General features: G+C 42.2%; 1 protein-coding gene across 2 annotated transcripts in view; it reads right to left on the bottom strand.

Annotated features, from left to right (window-relative positions):
* Window positions 1-26,710, bottom strand: part of LOC121682129 (A disintegrin and metalloproteinase with thrombospondin motifs 7) — a 64,882-nt gene that overhangs the window by 9,893 nt on the left and 28,279 nt on the right. For both annotated transcript variants that reach the window (XM_042062153.1, XM_042062154.1), the window contains 10 exons: window positions 26,057-26,177; window positions 25,399-25,643; window positions 22,021-22,168; window positions 16,139-16,265; window positions 15,492-15,705; window positions 10,254-12,128; window positions 9,611-9,763; window positions 9,118-9,291; window positions 8,515-8,661; window positions 7,366-7,525 (listed from right to left, as the gene is read on the bottom strand). In XM_042062153.1, coding sequence (XP_041918087.1) covers window positions 7,366-7,525; window positions 8,515-8,661; window positions 9,118-9,291; window positions 9,611-9,763; window positions 10,254-12,128; window positions 15,492-15,705; window positions 16,139-16,265; window positions 22,021-22,168; window positions 25,399-25,643; window positions 26,057-26,177 — 3,364 coding nt within the window. The remainder of the gene's footprint in view (window positions 1-7,365; window positions 7,526-8,514; window positions 8,662-9,117; window positions 9,292-9,610; window positions 9,764-10,253; window positions 12,129-15,491; window positions 15,706-16,138; window positions 16,266-22,020; window positions 22,169-25,398; window positions 25,644-26,056; window positions 26,178-26,710) is intronic.

The following is a 26,710-nucleotide window of genomic DNA, read 5'->3' as shown; positions in this document are numbered from 1 at the left end:
AAGTAACAGTAGCCTAGTCTGAAACGAAATGCTGTTTTACATCTAACCAGTGGTGCAAATAACTGACATGTCCAAATGGGCCTTGATGAAATGCGTCGCTAGACTGTTCATACACATTTTAACGGGCCAAAGTTGAAGAGCTTTTGTCCGTTATTGTTCGTGCAAATATAGGCTGATTCATGTTCCCTTGCATTGTTTAACTGAGGTCCATGGCTAGTCTGGCTTTCATCAGACCAAGCTCAATCTTTTAAGAAATCAAAAAATAAATAGCGGGCAGATCAGGCTGGGTTCACCCAGCCTAGTCCATAGGCACCCGATATTGTTTAATTTTCCGATTGAGATATACACACTCTGGCTATTCTAAATGCAAAAATGCATCAGGGAGTTATGACAAAACGGTAACTAACAAACTAGATCCTAATAGAAAGCTGTTAGCTTCCCTAAGCTACAGGTAGGATTATAAGGTAGGCCTATTTACAACATAAATTGTCAATAGGCTATGCTGGCGACACACATAAAATCTCCTTTGGAAACCAATGGCTTACGCCTTACAGTATCAAGCGGACTTGAACTGTCATATCGTGGCGAAAAGTTGTAATAACATTCACGCAGCTCCATGAGCCAAGGAAAGCGCGAATGAAGTAGCCACTTCTAAATGGGACCCACTACACAGTACAGTAGCTTAAGGTGTTTTGCTAAAGCAGCCATAATGAAATGAAGGTGTCATTGTTTGGATACTTCAGACACACGTGCTTTTTAATTTCACAAACTACAACTACCAAGCTGTAATCAAAAGCACATCGATTCCCCTCTCACACCCTGCACGCACTTAAAACAAAATAAACAGGCGTCTCAGTCTCACGCATGTATAGGCAAAACTGTATCAGACCGGTGTAACGTTGGTAAATCTTCCATTGCACAGAATGATTTTGTAGCACGTGCAATAAATGACAGTCGAAAGATACAAACAGTGCTGCTATACATTTGCTTGGTATAACCGCATTTATAGTTTTCTACAAATGCAATCAATCAAATGCCTCCATCACTCAACCAACGCTAACGGTAACATTACCTAGGTCCTTATTGATATTACAAGATTAACGTACATGCAGTAAAAACCAAGCATGTCCGATAAACATCCTCAGATTTATTTCGGCTTCAAGAAGAAATGGGAATTACATGTCATGCAGAAATCATCCTACCCTTACAGTATTAGACGTTCTCTGTGGTAAACTACAGTCTTGTCCTTGTAGGAAGCCTAGTGTCTTTCCAACTCACTTTAGATTAACTTCCAACAAAATTACGTCTCACTGCAACGATGCGCCATTTGGTGGACAAACGACCACATGACGCCAATACTGGAAATGCAGCCAAATTATTATGATGAATATTTGGTTTTCCTTTAATCCTACTGAATTTGTAATTATGTATAGGCTGTTGTAATTGCCGATATTGATGGTATGTGCGTGCCTGTGTGTGTGTGTGCGTGTGTATATGTGAGCACCACCATCTACAGGCCAATGAGTTTACAGTCACTAAATGTACACATAACTTAATTTTTTTAGACCCCCCCCATGGATGAAATTCTACGAAACTTGGCATACCCCCAGAGAATGTCAGGTTAATCATACACATAAAATTTGGTGCAGTTCTGAACATCTTAACTGAAGAGAGGGGCGATTAAAGCAGAATGATATTGCATTTTCATTTTTTACCGGGGGGGGGGGGGGGGGGGTGCAAATCACAAATGAGTGATTATGGGTTAGGTTGATGTGGGCCCTTGAGACCAACATACCATAAAAATGTCTTCATCCTCGGTGCCACGGTTCAGGTAGTTATTTAGAAAAAACTGCATTTTTTGGGTTTCGGGGGGGCCCAGCGCGGGGAGGGAGTGGCCCCCGGGGACCAAACAAAATTTTTCCATAAAAGTCTAGTGGGGCTACATACCCACCAAATTTCATGTGCCCCGGTGGTTCGGTGTCCCGGGTATCGTTGACCAAAAATTCAGGAAGTAGAAAAAAAAAAAAAAACTTTGACAATCCCTATATGACTGCTTCACTAGCTTCGCTAGCGGCGGTCATAATAAACAGCAGACCTTACCGAACACAAAGGTGTAATGCATTCCTTAGCTGTTCCAGAGTAATCCGGTTTTGAAATAAAAAGTAGCAAAATTCAACATGGTCTTTCGGCTTTAAGCATTTCTTAAAACTGAGCTGTGCTTACATCGCCTAGATATCTGTAAATATTAGAATCAGAGAATATACAGGCAGCTCACGGTTAAGAGTCTGTCAATGTAGCCTTAATGATTTCTTTTCACAAAATGCTAAGCATGCATGTATTTAAGTTTCTTAAAACTGAGCTGTGCTTAAATGGGTCAATGCATGATTTCATAACAGAAATAGAAAATAAATGTTAAATGTTAAATATAGCCTACATATCTGTACATTTTAAAATCAGATTATGTAGGCTACACAGTATAGTTAGATCAAGTTGGACAGTAGCACATTTTAATCATGGATAGTTGGACAGTAGCACATTTTAATCATTTTATATATCTATAGTGGCTGGTGAAAGAGTTGAGTGGCTTTTTTTTTTTGGGGGGGGGGGGGGTCCCCACAAAAGCTCAGACCAAACCTACGCCCTTGGCTACCAGCAACAACACCGGTGCTCGGGGAGCAGTGAGGGGTTAGGTGCCTTGCTCAAGGGCACTTCAGCCGTGCCTACTAGTCGGGGTTTGAACCGGCAACCCTCCAGTTCCAAGTTCCAAGTTCGGTTCCAAGTCCAAGTCCAAGTACAGCAACACTAGCTGTGTTTTAACCATGGAGGTATTATATAGAACTGGAGAGAGTGAGGAAGCACCACCCGCATTTATTTTAATGGCACACGCTGGGCTGGCTACTTCAGCCAAAAAAGTTTGAAATTGACCGCAGCTATCTTTTCCAAAATGCTGTTTCATGTGGCTCATTTCTGACACCAGATAAGTTCCACGTTATAGAAACAGGGCAAGTACAACGGTATGCCGTTGATGCAAATTGAATGTCCTCGCAGAGGAAAGAAAAGGACAGTACAAATATTCAAGAGCATTCATCGTCTTTCTTCTCAATTCTATGGTCTTGTAGCCTGACGAGCCAGACCCATCAAGATATTGGGTCTGGGAACATACCATTGGCAGGGCTCAATCCGAGGGGCGGGATAAACGGTTGTCTTTCAAATTCCCACTGCACGCAATAGTATAGCACTACAACCCATGAGTCCCATGCGTTTTCTCACCAGTGGAGCTAGTTGGTAGATCAAACTTTTGTTATATCCGGTCGGAATACATCTTTATTTTTTATGAAAGTCTTTAACAGTCGCGGCCAAAGCTGATTCGAAAGACTGCTTTTCGCCAGCAGCAGCCATCTTCGTTGTTTTCAAGTAGCAGGGAATTCATGCGGAACCGTCGCAACTCTGTCATCATTATGTTAAGCCCGCCCACCGACTCTATACACGATGTGACTGGCCTGACCGAAGTTTGTTTTTTCCAGTTCGCAAGCCAACGGAGAGTTGCTAGACGACCCTGGCTGCAAATTACATTTGCTGCCACTACGGTGCGTCTAGATTTTTAGGCTAATGGTCTTGGCCGTACTGTAGGCGCAAGTTTATTTCATTGGTTCGCTAATGGGGAATGGTGGAGCAGAAGTTTGGGGATTGTGGTGCAGTCCTTATTGAGTAAGGAATAACACTTTGTTGACACATATCGTTCACTTTGCCTAATGCTTTGGGCAGACTATAATTATTAAGTACGCAGGATGTAGTCTACAAAAACGACAATTAACTGAAGAGTAGCCTGGATGTTTGGTGCACCCAGTATAAATACTTGCAGCTTGTTAAAGGCTTGCCTACCTCCTTGAGGGGGGTCAGTGCTGCATCAATGAATCCGGAAAATGCAGATTGGGAAAATGCAGAATTCCCAAACTTTATTCTTGAATGCAAAGTGCATACTGTACATTGGGGTGTTTTTGTGTTTGACTGAGACTAACGAGTCTCTCTGTCGAACACTGTTCAGGATTTGACACAGTGATCATTGGCATTTAAATGGCATTTGCCATTCAAATTAGCAAATAGCAGTGGTAGCGTAGTGGCTAAGGAGTTAAGGTGGCTAGCACCTAGTAGCTTGGAAAGTTGTACTGTAGGTTAAATTCCCAGATTCCACCGTTGTGTCCTTGAGCAAGGCACTTCACCCGAAATTGCTCTGGGGCCAATAGCCTTTGTAATATAATTCACATATGTAAGTTGCCTTGGATAAAAGTGTCAATGTAAATGAAAATAGGTCAGGTCTACGATAGGAGACTGCCATCTTTCTTCGGTATGATAGAATATCTGCTGTAAAACCCCCTTTGTCCTCTGCCTGGACCAAGCGAATGGCGCAATTGGCTGATCTCAGAATCACAACAGGATGAGGAGGCATCACGCCTTCCACCGTGCCATGGAAGGGGTGCAAACTGTAGTGTGTAGCCGCTCGACACTGTGTGCAGTACTCACTGGGAGAATACAAAACAGCAGCTCATGAAAACTTTACTGGCAAAGGAGAGCTGCAGTGTTTTGGCTCTATGCCCATGCATTTGCCTCCTGATTTTGGCGTTGGTTCTAATGAACTGCAGTTCACCCATTTCCTCATCTTTCCAGTGTGACATAATTGCTGTTGATGGGGTCGCGTCTTGAATATAATAGACAAATTACGTCTTGCCTTGACATTTAAGTGCTTTAAATTTCTTGCCACACAGACGGATTAAAAAGGGAGAAGGATCCCCTCACTGGATGTGATTCCAGGAATTAGTACTAGGGGGCTGGTAATGTGTAGGACTTTTAGGAAAAAATATTCAGACATGTCATGTTCAAAATGTCTAGAAAATATCAGGATATGAGATATCCCATATCTAAGCACATTCGTCATATGCAGTCTTCTCCTGAGGAAGATTTTAATTAACAGAAAGCTGGTGTATTTTTCCTAGAATTTTCAAATGGCACTGCCCCTCGGAATCAAAGCTGCAGCCGACATAATTATACCCTGTGAGACAAGATCCTTGACGGTTTCTTAGTGGATGTGACCAGAATAAAAAATGTCAACATAAAGGCGACTGAGTTCAATGGATGAAAGGGAGATGTTTTAATTGCTTTTAGGGTTAAATTGGGGTAGATAATGGAGTCTCTGAACTTATAAGTAAGCTTACAGTATGCTTTAAAATAAAAAATGATGTATTGAATCAGATAAGAAACAGGCATCCTGAAACACAAATAGACTTGGACGTTAGGATTGGGGTCAGGGGACGGATCTAAGACTGCAGTTTCTCTGTGTAGATTGTTAGGTGACTGAGAGCTAGAAATCTAATATTAAGTCGGCACCCTGTTTGTCAGCAATGGATTATCCAAATAAAATGTAGCAAATACTTTCAGCCATGTTTTGCACATATCTGTTTGAAATGATGATATGCATCTAAACTGTACTGTCTTTGATAACACTTGCTTAAGTCTTCCTACTACTGTAGGGGTAAATCACGGTTTGGTGTGTACCTCAGTTTTGAAGTCACGGTTCGGTTAATTTTGGGTACAGTAATCCTGTAGGTACTGCTAACCTAAAAATAACTGTTGCACAATCGGAATAGTATTTTTAAAAGGTGTCAAATGTTTTACTGTTAGAGACTGCATTTGGTACATTTGGTATGCATCTGTATTGAACATCCTGTACCTAAACGGTTTGGTACAAATACTGTTTAATATATACATCTATGTTGTGTGGCACCATGTGAAATACTGCAGCGCTAGATTCATTTGAGGAACATGTTTGGAGTGGGTAAACACAGCCCACATACCTGGACTGCTGAAATGAAATGAAAAGACGGAGGACAGGTAAACAATACTACAAGATGAGGAGATGACAAAAATAAACTAACACACAAACATCCTCAGCAAACAAAAGAGTCGTAGGGCCTGTTAGCGTAAATTGGTGTGGTTGTTAGGACAGCTGCACAATGCTTTGGTTCCACTCGCCTCTGTAACATAGTGTGAGTAGAACAGATTTCAAACGTGTTTTTGTTATGATGCAATTGTGTGCTTGCCTCAGATGTCTGGGCGAAAACAATTTGCTTTTTGCTTTGATTTGCTTTGAAGAAAATAGAAACTCTAAGCATGTCCGCAATCTCAACTATAAACATGTTTGCCATCTCTTTTCTTCTTTTAACACAGAAGACAAACAAATATTTGTTTCCTCGAAGCAATTGATCATGGTTACTGAATATGGCCACATGCATCTATGAATGTGTGCCAATTCAACCAGCAAAAAGTCTCAACAGAGCCACTTCTGTCCTCCTCATGAGACACTGAATTGTCAACCACTTGCGCACATGACACCTTTGGTGATCTATGTGCAACGGTTTAAGGGAAAGGGTACTAAAGGTCAGTGAGTTGTTAGTTTACACTTCTTCGGCCACAGGCGCTAGCTGTTATTTAAGTCGACTCTAATAGGGGCCAAAGGATTTCGCCGACTTCAGATCCACAATCAATAAGCCGGTAAACATTTCTCTCATTCCCCTGGTGGACAAACTGCCAGTCCGAGATCAATGGATCAGCACATTAGGGAATATCACAGCCCTGTGTTGTGTTCACAAACTCTCTCTCTCTCTCGCTTCTGCCAGACTGCACAGCAAATTGTGGGATCTGTCCCTTTATTCCGAACTCAGCCTCCACATGCTCTTCTCAGAAACATGTGCAGTAGATATAATTTTTTTTAGAGATATGAGAGAGGCTGTTTTGATTCTTTTTCAATAAACAGTCAGGATTAAAATCTTACCGCAGGAGGTCAACAGCATCACATGGCTAATGTTCACATGTGCAAAGGAATTTCATAACACAGCAAAAATGATCTGTGATATTAAATTTCACAAGGGGATTCTGTTGTGTATGCTAGGTAGTAGATATACAGACATTATCAGAGGGCAATGATAAATAAACGTTATGCTCTATACAGTATGTTCAGTACATATACAGTATACTGCACTGCGCCTAAAGTATACCAAAAGTATAGACTCTAAACATGAATCTCTTGTGCTCATTGGTTTTGGCAGACATACTGTAGATAGATAGATACGTTATTGATCCCCAAGGGGAAATTCAAGGTCCCAGTAGCTTATGACACCACACACAACAACATAAACAGGATGATAAAAAACAAAAACAAATTCACATGACTAAAATGAACAGTAACTAAAGATACTAAAACTAAAGAAACTAAAACAAGGATCCACATGAATGTACTAAGGATGTATAAGCATGAGACATGCCATTGCCAACACACAGCACTGTGAAATGGCGGCATGGTACTGTACTCACCAGTGGAGGCAGTGTCACACTCCTGTGGGTTGCATTTCTGAGTGTTTTCCGGGGTGGGTTCATGGTCACACTGTGCCTCAGCCTCTTGCTCCTGCTCAGACTTGGTATTGACACATTTGACCAGCCGTCGCTGGACTCCCCCTCCGCAAGACGCAGAACACTGCCAACACACAATTAGCATGTCTTTGGAAAGAGTGCAGTAACAAGGACACAATCAGCATGTCTTTGGAACGAGTGCAGTAACAAGGGTGGAATCTGCTAACAGTGCTGAGAGTTCACTGATAGAAGCTTCCTTGATTGTTGTTAGATGCTACTGTAATTGTAATCCTATTGCAATGGTTGAGTGGAAGAGTGTTTACTTCTTATTGAGCCACTGGTAAGCTGCTTTGACATTATGATATACATGTTTTGCCAGTACCCAGGGGGAAAAGTGCAAAATAAACAGATAAGCTTGGTTCGAGCACCAAGGCTGAATCACATTATTTGGACCAAGAAGATTAAAAAAATTATGTATGAAAACAAATATTTTGGGAAAAGCCAAATGATGCCAGTTTTATCCCATGACCCACTACTTCCAAGTCTGCTGAGGGAGAACAGCACAGGCGGCCTTGCATCCACACTCTGAGTCAAATACAGAAAGGCACTGGAGGGGCCACCATGTTATATTGATGTGACGAGGGATTAGATTGGTGCTGCACATCAAAGACTTTCTCGCCTTCTCAGAGCGGAGGCAGTGGATGGCTGTGGATGAGTCATTTAATAGCAGGATGGGCACAGCATGATTTGGGCTTGCGGAGACACTTTTTTTTTTTTTTAATCTTTTCTTACACGATTTCACACCTTGTTTGCAATTGCAGCTGCATATCCCCATTTACCCTTAACCCTAGCTACCCTTTATAGCTGTTATTCACAGAGTGAGTGCATCATTTACCCTTAACCCTAGCTACCCTTTATAGCTGTTATTCACAGAGTGAGTGCATCATTTCAGCTGTGCATTGTTCTTCAAGGTGAGGCTATTCTTCTTTAAAAGAAATTACCCAGGCAGAGTGGTTTCTACTATGTAGTGGATGTCTAGCTTTAATGCACATCATGCCCTTGCCAGAATGCATTGCAATAGAAAGCCTGAGAGGGGGTTGACAGATTCCTTACCTGCCCCCAGGAGCCAGTGACCCACTGTGCACAGGACTGGCTGTTGCACGCCTGGATGGAATTCGGCATGAGGGACTCATCACACCTCCCTGGCTCCGGGCAGGTGACCAGGCGCTGCTGATCCCCTCCCCCACACTGCTCCGAGCACTGTGAAGGGTGAAATGGGAGAGTCAGTCAGGGCTCAAGTGCCGTGGGGGTAAATAAGACAGAATGTACTGCTTTATCCTGGCAGGGTAATACGACTTCAAAAACACAGCAAATGCAAGTGTAGCCTGGTGTCCTTCACAGTCAACTAAGCTGCCTATAGATCATGCACTTGCAAAGTCTTGTTAGAGGGAGTGAGAGAGGCTGTTTTCTGAAACTTAAATTCGGTGGAGTACCCAGATTTAGGAAGAGGGAAAAAGTCCTTCAAAAAAGTTTTCTGAAGCTCAGAGTGAAATTATCTGCCAATGAACAGATGGTACAAAATATGGCGAGACTTCAAAGCACAACGAGGTGTTTGCGCATCTGACTGGATGCTATTCTGATGGAATTCTTGAAAAAACAATCACTGAACAACTGGTGAGGGATTTGGGGTGTTGAAGGAGCCCTAACCCTTGTTACCTGGCCCCAAGAGGACGTGTACCACTCCAGACACGGCTGGACGTTGCAGACGACGTGGCTTGGGGGTCTGGTGGAGACAGCCTGGCAGTGGAAGGGTCTCAGGGCTCTCTGGTCTCGCATGTCGTAGCACTGGACGTCCCTGAGCCTCTCCCCTCCTCCACAGTTCCTGGAGCACTGCACTCAACAACAACACAAAGAGCGTCTGTCTTCACCTGATCTAATAAACAGACAATTTCCCTGAATGATGGCTCAAACATTAGCTTTACCAATTAATTAGGCGGAGGCTTAGAGTGGAGGCTCGAAGTGCTGCTGGGTCAAACATTACAACATTTGAGTTACCAAATCACGTGACCACAACTCATGAATACTTTGAGGCTGTAGTTGACGCTCATGGAGAATGAATGACTGATTTTAGGTGTGACTCTTTTTTTGTTCTTGGAGTGCCGTTTGGAGTCAGGTCAGAGGGCAGGTCAGAGGTCAGTGCAGGTCTCACCTTGCTCCACTCGCTCACCCTCCAGGCGGAGCAGGGTCGAAGGTAGCAGCGGTGGGCAGGAGCTGGCTTGCTCCGCTGGTCGCAGTCCGAGTCCACACCAGAGCTGCAGATCACTATCCTCCAGACAGCGCCTAGACCACAGCTAGTAGAGCACTGAAGCAAAAACAAGCAGAAACAGTCCAGTCGACAGCATGTCACTGAGTTCAAATCTCAGTGCGTGGCAAGGGAGCTCAACATGCATGAGGGAGAGATTGGGCATGCATACAAAATATGACACAATGGTTTCTCTATTTCTACTACGCATGTGCATTCAGTTTCATTGGAGATAAGAGCACCCAAGAGTGCCTCGTTATTCTGCATTATGGAGGATGCAACACACAACATGCACCGAAAGTGATACATGCAGCATGGGTAATTAATGACCTCTGTGCATATGATAAATAGACTACATGTTTTCATGTGAAGATCTTCTGATTCACAGAGAGGGCATTCATCATCGGCGCTAGTAATTATACTGAAATCTGAAGCGCATACTGAACAGTGGGATGAGATTAATGACTGTGTTGGACTTTTTTTGCATCCACCCCACCCCCCCTACGCATGCATCAAGTATGAGAAGAATGTGTGTCGCTGTGCTACTCACCGAGCTCCAGTTCCCTATGCGCCACTGAGCTGCACTGGTTGGTTGGGTTTGGGATGCCTCGGAGGGCATTGGTGGTGATGCGGCAGGTCTCTGAGGTGCTGTCGTGGCCTGAACATGAATTCTTTGAGGTGAAGATGTGGGGGACTCAGTTGGAGAGTCAGTGCCCCTGAACCTCATTGAAGGTGGAACCAGAATCTCATTGTAATCAACTTCACCCAAACTCTTTAATGAGCTGGGAATGTCTGTCTCACTGAAAGGTGACGCATCTAGGACTGGACTGCTGGTGACACCTTCTGTAACTGTAGTGGTAAGCCATGGCTCATAGTCGTTATCATAATCCCAAGAAGCTGTGGTAGTTTGAGGAGTTTGTGAAGGAGGATTTGCATCTGTAGGAGGTAGGGATGCAGTTCCAGGCCCTGAGGTTGTGTCTTGGTAATGTTGTGTCATGGGTGAGGGCTCCAGAGATGTGAGGAGAGGTTCCTGAGAAACATCATGAGTGGCGTCCAGGTCATCTGGTTGAGTGGTCCATGAGTAAGAACTCTTGAGTCCATCAGCTGTAGTGAACGTAGATTTTTCCTCTAAGTGGAGTTGAGTGTTGACGTCAAGGTCCAGTGCAAATGGAGTGGTTAGTGGCACCTGTGTGGTCTCACTCCACACAGGTGAGGTAGTAGTAGGCACAAGACTCTCGACCTTCAAGACAAGACCTTCAGACGGACGCTGAGGGGCAGCTGTGGTTTCCTGAGACTGTGTCCAGCTGTCCCCTCCAGGAACATCCTCATCCTCGTATCCCTTCTCTCTCTCCTCATAGATTCCATACTCTGGGCTAACACCCTCATCATAGCTATCAGTGGTGGGTGGTATGACTTCAGTATCCGCTAAACCTGTCTCATCGTGATAGTCCCCTGCAATGTCTGGATAACCATCTTCATAAGAGCTGCCAGTGCTGTTGTTTCCAATTGGGGGATCCACGTTGTTTACCTGGACTGGGCTTTGAGTTTCCTTCATTAAGTCTATATACTGAAATGCAGGTATTCTAGTGGTAATTGGTAAGTCTTCAGGGTTTTCAATGGTGCCTATTTCTTTCATAGATTCTCTCCATGGGTGAGAAAACTTTGTTATTGATTTTGGAAGAGGTGTTACTACTGAGATGGGCAAAAAATGATCTTCTGACATCAAGAACAAGTCGTCATCTGAAACATCTGGATTTTCAGTCAGAATTCTTTCTTCATTTTCAGATCCTTCAGACATGATCTTGCCGTCTTCATCGTTGACATCAGGAGATATAGTTGTAGTGCTGAAGAAGTCCTCAGAGTTTGAGATCAATATGGTTGAGGTAGTTTGAGAAGCATTTGTGATGACTTTGTTCTGAACAGTACCAGCTGTGGTGGCACCTGGAGTAGGCTCCTGTGTTCCTGAGTTATCCAGAACTTTCTTTCCTTCACTGTCCGTGTCAACGTCAGAGGACAGATCTTCATGAAAGTTGATGAAGTTGTAGTCATAATAAAAATCATCAACGGGTAAGTTGCTTTTAATGGACTTGTCAGAGGTTTTGTCTATGTAGTTGGAGTATAGGAAGTCTTCCTCTATGTGGTTGTTTGGGTTACCATGTCCTCTTGGCTGTGCCTTCGTTGATCCTGTGTCGAATGTGGGCAAATGATTGTCATCTGGTATGGCGTTTATGTCATTGAAAACCTCTTTGCTTGAGGAGCCGCTTCCTGACCAGTCTCCGCCAAACGCATCAGCATTGGAGGGGCAGTCCTGGATGAAGCATGACGTGACGGAGTCAGGCCTCTCTGCAGACTCGCAGTCAACCCCAGTGTCCCAGCTGCAGGCTACCTCCCGAGTCTGAAGGCCTCCGGCACAGGTGGTTGAGCACTGAACACAAACAAATTAATACATTAGTTATTTTAAAAATGTCAACATTACTTTTTGAGCTTTTTTCTGAAATAGTGATTGCATTTGGTATTGTTTATCCCACACAGGTGGATCAGCACTAAACACAAACAAATTAATATATTAGTTATATAAAAAACAACAGGCATGTTTGTCCTCATAACTTGTTGTCCACATTACTTTACTGCTCGTAAATCATTGTATGTAATTAATTGTAATTTATTTATTCAAAATAGTGATTGTGTTTGCTTTTGTTCACCCAATGTTCCTTTGCGGTTTGTAATTTATAACTGAACAAATATCTTCTCATTGACTTGGAATGGAATTACGGTGATACAAACTCCTAACACCTCCATGATGGAAAACAGTCAAGATAAAAGAAAAAACAATTTATTCTAAAGTGATCTCCAGTAATTTACTGACAGTCTCATTAACATTAGAAACATCAGGAGGCCCACTCTCATCATTGAAGTCTACAAGGAAAATTAACAACAAAGATTTTTTAATAACAATTTAAATGTGTTAAAGAAATGTCTACAGAGACTATGTGTATAACTCAATTAAGGTACCAGATAATGTCATTAACTCAAAATAATGTAATTTCCTAAATTCTTTGGAAAGAGTTGTTTGTTTCTTTTTTTGGCATTTTATGATTTTTAATGCTTTTTTTTTATGATAGTGACAGTGGCGAGTGACAGGAAGCGAATGGGAGAGAGAGTAGGGGTGGGATCCGGAAAGGACCACGGGGCGGGAATTGAACCCGGGTCGCCGGCATACGGTGAATGTGCCCCAGCCAGTTGCGCCACAGCTGGGGCCGAGTTGTTTGTTTCTGAAGCCATTTTACCAGATGCCTAAACATAACTCCATTTCACACCTCTCCACCCACTGTCAGACTGATATCCAGTGAATCACTCATAGATCACAGTCTATCAGAAAATAATCTCCTATATTGCATTATTCTATTGCAGTGAAATTTTTTGCATGCTTGGATTTATCATTATATTTTAATGTAATTAAGTGGAAAAAAGTTTTGCATTATAGGAATTATTTCATTTTTGGGTTCTGCAAAACATATTATTATTGAAAGAAATATCATTAGCCTACTATTATTGGGAGTTATTACATAATAACATTATTAGGTTCAACACATTTCCAGCCTCACAGAGTTGATATGTTTCTAAGTAATAAATCATGACACACTGACCAAGAGGGATTGTCTTTGTGTGATACATGTGACATACTGCATACTGGACAATACTGCATAATGCTAGGGTACAATTAAACCATTTATATTCAAGATTGATTGAATATCAATATGCATTGTGTGCTGAATTGCCATTCCCAGGGCAGGTCAACAGCTCGATATACCTCCTTACTCAATCAGTTGATTAATAAAGTTTTGATTAATAAAACACTAACCTCAGGGTCACGTCCCACTCCTGTTATAACATTTACACCAACACCAATGAGAGGAAGTTGCAATGAAGGACATGTGCAGCTCAGGTGTAGTATACTGTACATGCCAGACGACTGAAATATAATTGCATTGTCTATCCCCTCTCAGTTATGTACTGATTAAAGTAAAGGTGCAATCCATGTGTGTCTTTATCTAAAGTATACTCTGTCTTTTCCACTGTATTCTTCAACCAGTAGGCATGGCTGAAGTGCCCTTGAGCAAGGCACCTAACCCCTCACTGCTCCCCGAGCGCCGCTGTTGATGCAGGCAGCTCACTGCGCCGGGATTAGTGTGTGCTTCCCCTCACTGTGTGTACACTGTGTGCTGTGTGTGTTTCACTTATTGGGATTGGGATAAATGCAGAGACCAAATTTCCCTCACAGAATCAAAATATACTTATACTTTATACTTAACAATACTGTACATTCACAGTGAACCACACTGGAACAATTCTCTTATATCTGAGCTCAGTTGATAGTATGATAGTAAAAAAGCGATAGTGATGAATGATTAGTAAAGAACCTCAAAAGAGATTGAGATTTGTTCCCAAACTTCATCTTACATGCAGATTATCCATTATATTCCCTTATTTTACCTCTCTTCACAATGCTACAGTAGTAGATCGCTCCATTGACTTGAATGGGATTTCCCAACGTTACACAGTAAATTATTTTCATGAAACATAAAATTACCGCTGCAGCGGGTTTTGTGCTTCTGATTTACTGTAAGTCTTTCATATCACTTCGCACTTGGTGCGCCGGGGTCCTGCTCGCCTTGTCTGGGACTTATTTTCCGATAATGACCGGCGTTCTATACATTATCCCTTACATACAATGTGAAATATGGGCTTCGCAGTGGGAAGGAGGCTGTTGTCTACACTCCATGTTGACACATTCCCCAAATCATACAACACTCTGACAATTAGCAGCATGACCTGTATCAAACACTCTGACAATCAACAGCATGACCTGTACCAAAGGACTCTGACTCTATTGAAAGTTGAAAAGCAGTACTGTTTCCCATACATACTTCTGCTTCAGTTTGTCTTCATTTGCAGCCTACACACTAATTAGATCTGCCTGTGTGCTCAAGGCGATAACTGCAAACTCCCCGTCACCTTCTACATTATTCATTATTGCGAAAGAAAAAAAAGTTGAATTGTAATGACTATCTAGGCAGGCAGTGAGAACTCCACGTGTGGGTGAATGGTGGGACTCAGTAACAGCTCATTGTAAATAACCTTTTTGGATTTCTGTGCATCTCAACACAGTCTCGTCTTCACAGACCCATTTTCTGAGGCCCAACTGAAATGACTTGTTATGGTTTTTCTAGAGTGTATTACCTCCAGCTGCTGATGGTAGTGAAGTAATCAAAATCCATCTACCTGCAGTGACTCGCAAAGTGTTTGTTATTATGCGTATATAAAACTGTAACCAGTAGCCTATCAATATTTGATAGATCAAAATAGATAGAGGTATGACAAACAGATGAGCATTAAGGCCCATTCACACCAAGAACGATAACGATAACGATAACGATAACGATAACTATAAATAAATATCGTTCTCGTTAATATGAATGACGATGTTCACACATAAACTATAACGATAACCACATGAAGAGCGATATCGTTGGGGATCATTTTCAGAGCGATTTTCACAACGATAAAACGCTAATAGCCAATCAGAACCCATCGAATTTTAGCCGTCACATTCATTAACACAAGGAGAGACTTTGTTTATCGTTGTTCAGTGTGAACACTTTTATCGTTATGGTTATAGTTATTGTTATCGTTTTCATTCTTGGTGTGAATGGGCCTTTACTGTCTATCAATAAGATAGACAGTATAATAATATATTATTATTATTTCTATGATCCATGCTGCTCACCTCTGACCAGTTGCCTGCGGTCCAGGTGGCAGGGCAGGGGATGTGCGTGTTGCAGGGCGCGACGGCCTGGGGCCTCTCCAGGCGCTGACAGGCAGAGGGCTGCAGGGCTCTCTGCTCCTCCAGGCCCACGCTCTGGATGCAGAGCACGGTTCTCTTGGCCAACCCCGACTCTCCACAGCTCGCCGAGCACCGATGCCACTCTCCCACCCACCAGCTGCAGGTGGAGAGACACAATCATCAATGATAATAATAAGAGAATTGACTCAGGCCATCTGAGCACTGCAGAAGAAGAGGTGATGGCATGTGTGATGGTTTATAGGTGGAATAAAAAATCAATAACAGAAAGAAAGACTGAGAGATAAAATTGATAGCAAAGAAAGAAAATAAAACTTAAAAAGAAGCGTTGAAACAAAGTAAGAATGAGAGAAGGACAGATAGACAAAAAGAAAGACAAAAAAAAAGAAAGAAAGAAGACAGAAAGAACAGAAGAAAGAAAGAAACATTAAAAAAGAAAATCACAGCGAGAAGGTTTTTGTGTGCTTACATAGACTAACTGAGCGTGTATTGGTGGGCGTATTGGAAGTAAAATGCATGCTATTTGTCCAGCTGAATAAATGTCATTCCCAACATTCTCTTGTTAAACTCACATGGCAGGGCATATCTCCTCATTGCAGCTGGCGCGTTTATCATCGGGCCGAGAAGACGGGTCGCAGTAATGGTCCTCTACCATCCCAGTAGTCCTTTCCACACAGTGAACAATTTGACGCTGGACACCTGAGAAAATAAACACTAAAAGCTGAAGGACAGACCATTTTACACAGGCAGCCATGCACACAGTCACTGTCTATTGTTTCCACTCTGTCTCCCTTTCTCTATCTCTCTCTCTCACACACACACACACACAAACACATGCGCGTGCATGGCATGCATGCATAAGCACACACACATACACAGAGAGAGAGAGAGAGAGAGAGAGAGATGACTCTATTTCTTTCCATTGCTATCACTCATGAACTACCCCAGCTTGTGTTTACCCATCCATGAATTTAGTCGGATCGATTTTGACTCATCCTCATTTTAAAAGTGTCCCAGTCTGACTCTTAAATGCAGCCGCCAGTGCAACACCCACCCACATAATAACTTCCCACCAACGTAATAAACCACCAATGTTATAAAAATCTGCATGTTTTAAACCAACCAACGTACAGTAATAACTTCCTACCAATTATTACATTTGCAGGAAGTTATTACGCTGGTGGGAAAGTTAAAAAAGTTAATGTAATAACTTCCCACCAACGTAATAAACCACCAATGTGATAAAAATCTTCATGTTTTAAACCAACCAATGTAATAACTTCCCACCAACATAATACTTTCCCACCAACGTAATAACCCAATAATTATTACATTTGCAGGAAGTTATTACGCTGGTGGGAAAGTTAAAAAAGTTAATGTATTGTCAACAATTGTCACCATCTAAACCAATCTCATGACCATAAAGCCAACATTTTTATTGCGTTGTGGTGGTTTATTACGTTGGTGGGAAGTTATTACATTGGTCGGTGCTACACGCCAGCCATATCAAATGCCCTCAGGTAGTTTGCTTATAATGAACATTGCTAAAAATGTACTTACCCCAATGCACACCAAACCCTTATCCTAAGACTAATCTACTGATCTAATACTCTATTGATCTAATAATCACACATAGGCCTCTCATACCAAGAGCAGACAATATGCAAATCAATTCTTGAAGTGCAACATACATAGACTGAACATGAAGTAGAACTGAAAAACCGCAGCCTGTCTCCGTCTCTATGAGGGAGCCAGACAGCCTGCGGCGTCCTCGGCACACCTGTGTGCGCTAGGAGAGACTACACGAGTCCTGGAAAGGTCTGGAATGCAATAATTACAGTTGGAACCAGCCCATCACTCAAGATGTGGAAACGATAAGTAGCTCTTAGAATATTCCACTCCTGCTGTCAGCTTGCTCCCTTTTCTAAAGGCAAGAATACCGCGTTGATTATAGCCATCTCTAAACACAGAATCATGAATAGCACTGAGTGGGTCTGATGCTGAGTTCCAACTCAGAGGATCTTAGGCAAATGGGAGAGATTAGGGGAGTTAGGGAAGAGTTGAGAACATAGATTTATGTGTTGGTCTTGTCTATTAGTCTTCTGCTGTCTCCTCTTCCCCTGAGTCTGTGAGGAGGAGGAGGAGGAGGAGGAAGAGGAAGTGTTTCAGGGGTGAAGGGAGGTGCTGGGGCCTCTGAGGTGGGGTACTGGTCTCCTCACCCCTACACTCAACTATCCATCACAAAGCCACCTGTTACTTTCAACTTCTTTGGCATGATTCACACCTTTTGCAGACACCCCCAGGGTGGTGGTACACATTACAGTTTGGCAGATTACAAAAAAACACACACACACACACACACCGGCCCAGATCTCTAGATCCTCCAAAAGTCCAGGATAAAGGGAGTGAAAACGACACTGGGGAGAGGGGTTGGTGGCAGGTGCTGAAAGGAGAGGTCCCAGCAGCCTCACTGTCTCCGACAGGAGACAGATGGCAGGTGAGGGCCTTTGGATCTGAGGGACGGCTGCTTTCTGCTGTAGGTTGGCACCCGCCACTGATGTGCATCCAAGAAACGAAAGGTCAGGGAGATGTCGAGAGACCCTCCAATACATCCATAATTAAAGCTATGTCTAAAGAGATCCGCTTGCTGTGCTTCTGTTGGAGTGCATAATTCTGGATAACTGTCTTGGGAGTTCACATAACATACCAGATAACATACATAACTTACCAGATTTGTTTGTTCATTCACAAGCTCATTTACAGTACCCAAGATCTTCCGGCCTCCCTTCAATCTTTCTTTACCCCGTCATTAGACATACATTCTCATCGCACTAGACACAGCCACAATAATAATTTATTTGTACCCTTCACTCGCTCATCTCATCACCAATTTAATATGCCATACAGAGGCCCCATACTATGGAACGGATTACCTCCCCCATTAAGAGCCATAGCTTCCCACTCTCTCTTTAAAAAACAGCTTAAAAAACATCTTCTCCTGTCATGAATCATCTACTTAATTCCTGTCTGCTTCAATTCTTGTCATTATACTATTTAACATTTTTTAATGCATATTTCAAATCCATAGATCTGCCACATCTTCTTCTATTTATTTTGGATGATTTTTGTATTTTGTATCCTGATTTTTCTTTTTCCTTATTGTCATTGATTATATTTGTACCTTATCTCCTCTTATGGTTTATTTGTCAGCCGTACATGGTTAAGTGTGATTATTGAAAGGGGTGGAGCTCTGTAAAGGCCCATTGAGCTTCGTTCCCTCCTTGCACCATTTAATGTTAATGTGTGCTAAATAAATAAACTAAAACTAAACTATGCACTAGTCAGTGTGGAGGCTCTGCTAGGCCTAATATCGCTGCCTGATGGTGTGCCTCTCAGTCGAGAACACACACACACACAGTGCAAGAGAGACTGCATAATCACTAATAATAACTGAATGGTCAACTAAATGAGGGTATGAATTTATGAAAAGCAATATGAATCATTAATGTCAATATCTACCATACCCATAGATTAGAGTAGTCAAGCAAATAGTAAGATGGTGACAAACTCAGCAACCATTTGAATTCCATTTTAGCTGCAGGATGGTTTTAAGTGATGAAATATTGACTGCCTTTCATTTTCAGCTTCCAAAAAGCCTTATCATTATTCACAGCTCTGTAATGTTACGAAAAGCTAGATAGAGACTCATAATGGACTATTAGTTATTATGGTATGTCTTATATGTCTTGCCAGTAAAGTTGAAAATATGATATATTAAAGTTGAAATATGATATATTGCTTTTACCTAAACAACAGCCTATTCTAACTTGAATAAATCTTTCATAAGGACCCACTGTGTAATAGATTTTTTTGATTTATTTATTCAGGTTCTGGTAATGAAGGACATAAAACAGCAATAATTCCAACCATTAATGTCTTTGGTCTAGTGTAGAAGTGGAACCTGGGGAGGCCAGTAGGAAGAAACCTGGCAATACCGGCAGCTTGAGATGCACTTCAGCCGAAGTGTAGGAGGACAGAAAGACATCTTGCCTCCACAAATATAACATCTCATGAATCTTCTGATGACCAAAACAGCGAGGTCTGTTTTTTATGCAGATTAGAGGTACAAATATCCTCTGCTCTAGCGGGCACCAATGCAAAAAATGCATTTTATGTTCGAACATAATGAACACTGAATTGCAGCTTGAGTGCTGTGTTGATGAAGTACTGTAGGTCTGAGGATGCTGCTGTGGCTGATTGACAGACGTGCCATGGTGATCCTGCACCAGGTACACAGAGAATGGCTCCTCTGACCCCGTAAGGCTTGAGCCTCTCTGGATAGGCAGTGTTGGGGAGGGGATGTGGGAGTGAGGGGGCTGGGAAACCAAACACTGAGGCTGGAGTGACAATAGCTCTCTGAGGACTTAATGAGTAGAGATCTTCGCACGCACGCACACACACACACACACACACACACACACACACACACACACACACACACATACAAAAGCAGAGGATGTATCAATAATTTGCTTTCTGTTAAATCCATTCACATATTTCATTCATGAAACAATAATATTGCAACAAATGTGAATGTATGCAGAATCGGTCCCCCCTATTGTAAATTATCATACGTTAATACACTCTTCCTATACTGAATCCATTTCTTATTCAATTTAGAATATTCTATAATAGAATGCGAATTTAATAGAATGTGAATTTAATGTGTTAAGTATTTTCCCTCAGAACTTCATATTGAAAAGGTCAAAATTTGCATGCAAAAATAGGATGGGCACACAATTATGGCTAACTGGTTTAAAAAACAGCTGGACCAATCAGAGAATACCATTCAGTATCCTAGCTGGACTGAAGTGGTATGTTGAAACCACAAAAAAATGTGCATTATCTTCCAAAGAGCAGAACTATTCTTTTTCTGTGTGTGTATTTGTGTGTGTGTGTGTGTGAGTGAGTGTTTCAAAGACATCAGATACTGTATTCATTTAGGATAACTGTTGTGCTATATCAACTACTATCAACCCAGGCCAGCGATCATCAACAAGTCTGGCAACACTGAGAACGACACCACATTGACCAAACTGAGGAGTGATTAACCCATCAATGCATAATTTGTTTTTTTATTAGGAAATAAAAAGTCCTAACAGAGTTTGTTGACAATTAGCTACACAAATGTGACCAAAGCAAACCACACAGGAAAGGACCAAACGTGCCTTCTACCGCAAAACCAGCTGATACTGGCCCATAAGTGCATTACCCAGCACGGCTAATGGGGGATTAATCCACTTAGAAACTCAGGCTGATGTGGCAGATGAAAACAAAAACACCAAATTGGGGGAAATTGTGTGTCACGTAGAGCCCAGTGAGGGCCTGATGGAGCGCTCTGTGCCTTCAGGAAGCTCTGATTATTTCTCTCCTATATCAACAATTTTCATCTTTCAACGCTCACGCCAAGGCAAAAGGGATGGAAATGTTAGTGTTGCGGAAAAGACGGTAATAATATGTTGGGTTGCTGGTTGAGCCGTCCACACAGAAACCTTGTCCAAATGTCAATGATGGTTATCAGACGGGGAAAGGACAGCTACCCATGCTGATAGCCTGTGCTGCCTTCAAGCAAACTAAAGAGGGAATTACTATCGTCCACAGCCTCTCATTCAGTGCACTCTGTAGACACGATGACCCTGATGATAAATCCTCCCTTGTGGACAGTCTGGCAGATTCTCCCAAACTAAAACATCAGAGCGCCAGGAGCAGACATCTTGAATTGCATTGTGATATAATATGCTTCAGGCCACTTTTATGTTGTTGAGAGTGAGTGATGGCTGTTTTGCAGGTGATTTGTCAGAGAGGTTTTGATGTGCAGGGCGCAAATGTAATCTCTCTTGTCACAGACAGAACACTCTCTGCCAAACGCTATTTTTGATCATGTTTGCCATGAGGGAAAAGGTCTGATGACGCAGCTTATGAATAATAGGAACAATGAGAACTGGACAGTGTGCTAACACAAGATGGAGCTTTTCACAGCTTTTAAGACTAATGTGCTTGTTTTGGATGAGTAAGACACTGACAAATACTGCTGCTTTGATACATATCAATCTCACTCTCATTATAAATGGGACCGTAAACCTGGCCATTGTATTGATATGTTAGGATGTATGGATATACAGTACAAAATCGATGGGAAAGTTAAGGTAAAAAAAAAATGCTCTAACTAACTTGACTAAATGAAACTTAACTTAAGATCTCAGAGACAGAGTCAACATGTTTTATTGTAAAAAGGGACGCATAGCCCTATTATTACAAAACATACTTTTTTTTTTATCTTTCAACTGTTCTTAGCCCACTGTATACTGTTGTACATGATCTCCAAAAGTACTAAACAAACGTCACTCATCAAGTTGGATGAAAAAAACGATGAACCTATCCTGAAATGGCTCACCTGTTCCACAAGTGGCACTGCACTCCGTCCAGGACCCAAACTGCCATTGGAAGTCAGAGAGGGGGTGGGTGCCGTTGGAGTTGGAGACGGAGTTTCTGCTGATGGTGTACTCATAGCGTACTCCCGGGTTGGTCTCCTGGAAGAGCAGCTGGAGAATATAAAGAGCACCATTACGAGGACGTTTGGCCTCCAGGACACAGACAAACACTGGCTAACAATGCCTCCCACAAACAAGAGAGTTATAAGGGCCAAAAGAGAGCAAACACATCTGTCTTCGCCTGTCGCACATTTCTGAGTGAAAAAAAGTTAAGAATGGTGAACTGCAGGAAAAGGTTTGGTTGAAGAAGTTGTTGTTTTAAGGATTAGCAGGTCCCACAGTCAACACAGACAGAGCAGAGAGCGTGAGATGGATGAGTCAGTCATTATCTTTGCCTGTCAAAACCATTCAAATCACAGTGCAGCCACAGCATGGTGACAGGGAAAATTGGTCGAGCCACTCAGTGGGAGTTCCAGTTGACAAGTTGCCTTTAGGTTGGGAAGGTAAACATCTCACCAAAAATCCTCAGAGAATTGTTAGTTACTGAACTGTTGGTCAGCTATTTAAACTTTATGAGGATTTATAAAAAAAATAAGTGAAAAGCATTTTGTATCCATGAACTGCCAATTAAAACTGAATTTATTTTTCTTGAGTCCAATCAACTACCCATGAGGGCCAACCTGAAAATGCCCACCCAATTAAATCTTAGCAATAAGAGCAGATATTTAGGTATAAGGCAAATTGTAACTGGGGGATATTCACTGATGCTAACCCAGCTGACCACTGAGGGAGTTGTGTCAAAACATCACATTATACGGTGCAGAAACATTATTAATTAGTCCGATAGGAGAAATTGGATTTTCTTGAGCTCTAATTCTAGCGCTGCTAGCGCCTTTAACATTTTACGCTGTGTGAGAGCGTAACGTAGAAACTGACATTTTGACACCAGAGAGCAATGTCAAACTCTACACTCCAGACCTTGGTTGACTTCAGCTGTCAAACAGCCAACCGTGTCTGACTAACATCAGATCTGTCAATGTTTCAGAGACTGAATGCTCACTTCCCAATCTGGCTTCAGAAAAAAAAATGTCAGATAGCAATAAAGGCTGTTTCTGTCCTTCAATAAACACAAAATGTAAGACCCTTGGTCACCTAATTATAACCTCATAAAACTATGGCGTTCACACTTGACCTACTGTATGAGGACATTAAAACTAAAGCCATCTATTGCAGCTGCAGTGTGAGTTATCAGCTAACAGAAAAAATATATTAAAAGAAGGCATTAGCTAGGGGACCACCAGTTTCCCAGAAGCAGCAGCTGAGATAGACCAACACGTCTGTGTGTGTGTGTGTGTGTGTGTGTGTGTGTGTGTGTGTATGTGTGTGTGTGTGTGTGTGTGTGTGTGTGTGCGTGTGTGTGTGCGTGTGTGTGTGTGTGTGTGTGTCTGTGTGTGGAGGTTAAGGTTGACTTGTGAAATAACAAAAGAATCAGACAGAGAATGGGAGAGTCAAGCAGAAGGGTGAGACAAATAACAAAAAATAGAGAGAAGAGAGAGAGAAAGAGAGGGGGAGGGAGGGAGAGGCAGAGAGCGGGTCAGTGTCTCGTTGGTACGGCTTGTATATCTGTCTTCAGCTACCACATACAGCTGAGCGCTCTGCTTCTCTCCCGGCCATATGTGGGCAGCTTGCCAAGCATCTGCAGGCCTCTTCCTGGGAGTTTCTCCTTTATCTGAGCCCCACACCCTTCCCCTGTGTCTCTCTCTCTTCCCTCTCCTCTCTGTGCAATCCTTCCATCTCTCTCTCTCCTCCATCCCCTCTCCCCTGTCTGTGCACAGCCAGCACCACGAATAGCACCCTGTGATAGCAGAACAGACGCTGGGGGCATACAGCTTTCAGAGCCATGTTTTGACACGTTTCAACGATGTCTTCTAAGAATTAATTAGGAGAGGTGCATGTCAACATGGCATAAGGGTTTCTGAGAGGGTGTCTGATGAATGGACCCTCTGTGATGGCTGATACGGTTTCTGCCCAATGGGACATGCAAAGGGTTCGGGTATTTTAACCTCGCCGAATTTTCGGCTGTCATACGCTTCTCAGTGTTGTCCCCATGGGAAGGAATACATTTCAGTGTGCAGCAGCTGGGATCAGTCCCGGAGCTGTTATTCTCATCCACATGCTGCTGCAGCCGCTAGGACTTCGGAAATACTGCTTTGCTTATCGCTGCTGGTGAAAACCAAGACCATCTTGGAACAGAGCAAGCCGAGCCAGAATGTTTATGATTAAAAGTCACTCACTGTCCTTGAGAAACAATGTTATAGATAGACATGAGGACATTAAAAGATAATGAAGACGCTAACTCTCAATCTTTCATCTACAATCAGAGTTGACCACTTTTGTATGTTAGTTGACAATTTTGGAGTTTAATGTAATGCACACTTAAAGAACTTCCAGTAAGTATGTCAGTAATGTAAGTATTGTGCAGATATGCATATCTTTTTTGCGATCAACGCTTGCCCCATTGGCATTTGTGTTTGTATATGGAGCCGTAGAGTCGTCTGTGTTTGATGGTATCTTCACTGTGCAACCACGTTATTTTTGCTGCATTCACAACTCAGGTGCTCAGACAGACTTACCAATGATGTATTGCACAATGACTTTAAGGTGTTTTGATGTGCTTTGGGCTATGCTCTGTTTTCATATTGTTTGTTTTTCCATTTTTGTGATATCTTATAACATTCTGGGGCTGTGGGTATGCAAAATCCCATGACCAACCAAACCAAAACATTTTCATTTAGATCAGTGGCTTTTGGGATTAAAAGTTGATTGAGTTGCGGCTTACATCCAAATCCATTAATATACCTGCAATCCTAAGTCATGCCATACTATTTTCAATTACTATATTTCCATTTCCAATAAACTTCCTTGTATCTTGTATCCTTGTACCTTGTATTCTTTTTAGATTGACTATTATTATCTAGATTTTAGATTACATTTTTAAATGACTAGATTATAAGACAACATAATTGTCTATTATTAAGATGATAAAACAAAACAAAACAAAAATAAACAAACTAATTTCAAAACAAAGGTCACGGCTTAGTATGTAACTACAAAACGGGAGAAACTGGAACATTTTGAAGCAAAGGCAACTTAAGACAAGTTTCCCCATACATGGGTTAAGCCTAGTCCCTAAAAAGATTTTAGACTATGGCTAGGCTTCATCCTTGTATGTAATGGCCAAAACTCTCTGGTCTCCTCAAATAATTAGTGTCAGAACCCTACTAACTCTAACTCCATACTGTAATCACACAAAGCTACGCTAGATGCTTGGTGATATGCACCTGAATCCACACAGGCTCCAGGGTTGGTCCGGGGGAGGTGAGGTTTTCTAGGTGGCCTGTCCTCTCATAGGTGAAGACCGTACCCGCCGCCTTGTAGTCTCCATTCCATTGGATGGTCCAGCCGCCATTCAGGAAGTACTTTTTGGGGTCACTGCTGCGCAGTGCCAGGAAGTTCCCAGCCTCTGCCACCTCCTCTATGCGGATGTCTCGTGCCCCCGCTGGAATCAGACCAATATCCACGTAGCCTGGGAAAAAAGAGAGAAATCCTATTTTTAATACACGCGTCCCACTTTTCGCTATCTTAGGGAGTGGATGAGATTCGTCATGATGACACAGCTCAAAAAAGTTAAAACTGGAGCACTACACATACAAAATTGATGGGGCGGTGATAGCCTAGTGAATAAGGAGCTGGGGTAGCATGCAGTAGCATGAAAAGTTGAGGGTTCGATTCCCGGCTTCTACAGGGTGTGTCTGTGAGCTAGGCACTTAAGCCCGAGTTGCTCGGGGGAGAATGGCCCTTGTAATACAATTGACATATGTAAGTTGTTTTGGATAAAAGTGTCTGCAAAATGAATACATTTGAATAAATGTAAATGTAGTTGAGTTTTCAGATGTGCTAGCACTGCTGTTTTTCAATGCAAAATCTATGCTCTCATACCTAATCCCTCGCTCTCCTCAAAGGTCTTCTTCACGGTCTCACAGGTGGAGCCGTTACCCTGGCATACGCCACAACGGTCCTCCACAGCGTTGGAATCGATTTCGAAATCACAGCCCACATTCTGAAACCAGAAACACCCAGTAGAAAAGAACAGCCTTTGTTAGAGCCTGATTCTGTTTTGCTGAATGTCAGTGAAAGATTTACAAACGAAAAAATGAATGTGCACTTCTGGAGAGTGAACTCCCACACTCTGACCAGAACAAATGTGAAGACAGGATTTGCATCAAAACCTCCTAAAATCAGCTAATATATATGCAAACACAAGTCTTATTGAGCAGCATGGAAGGATGGCGAAGGCAAATACAATTAGTATATTAATAGGCATTCAATCGAGATTAAACAAAGGTGAGCATGGTGAATATAATCCAAAGCACTGAGCATTGTCAAAAGATATAATCAAAAGCATTGAGGTCTTTCATTTAGTGAAATGAAAACAAATATAAACAGCATAATCCCACCAAGACTTAAATCCCATTAAGACATAAACTTTTGGATAAACCTTGGGCAACATTGCATACCATACCCACTCCATCTCAACACCCAAACAAACTTGGGCCACAATACTTTGCATAGCCACTTTGAGTTATCAACAGG

Source organism: Alosa sapidissima, chromosome 14 (genome assembly GCF_018492685.1).
Source record: "Alosa sapidissima isolate fAloSap1 chromosome 14, fAloSap1.pri, whole genome shotgun sequence".
Taxonomy (NCBI): Eukaryota; Metazoa; Chordata; class Actinopteri; order Clupeiformes; family Clupeidae; genus Alosa; species Alosa sapidissima.
The sequence above is the reverse complement of the archived record's forward strand: the minus strand, read 5'-3'. Positions and strand labels throughout refer to the sequence as shown.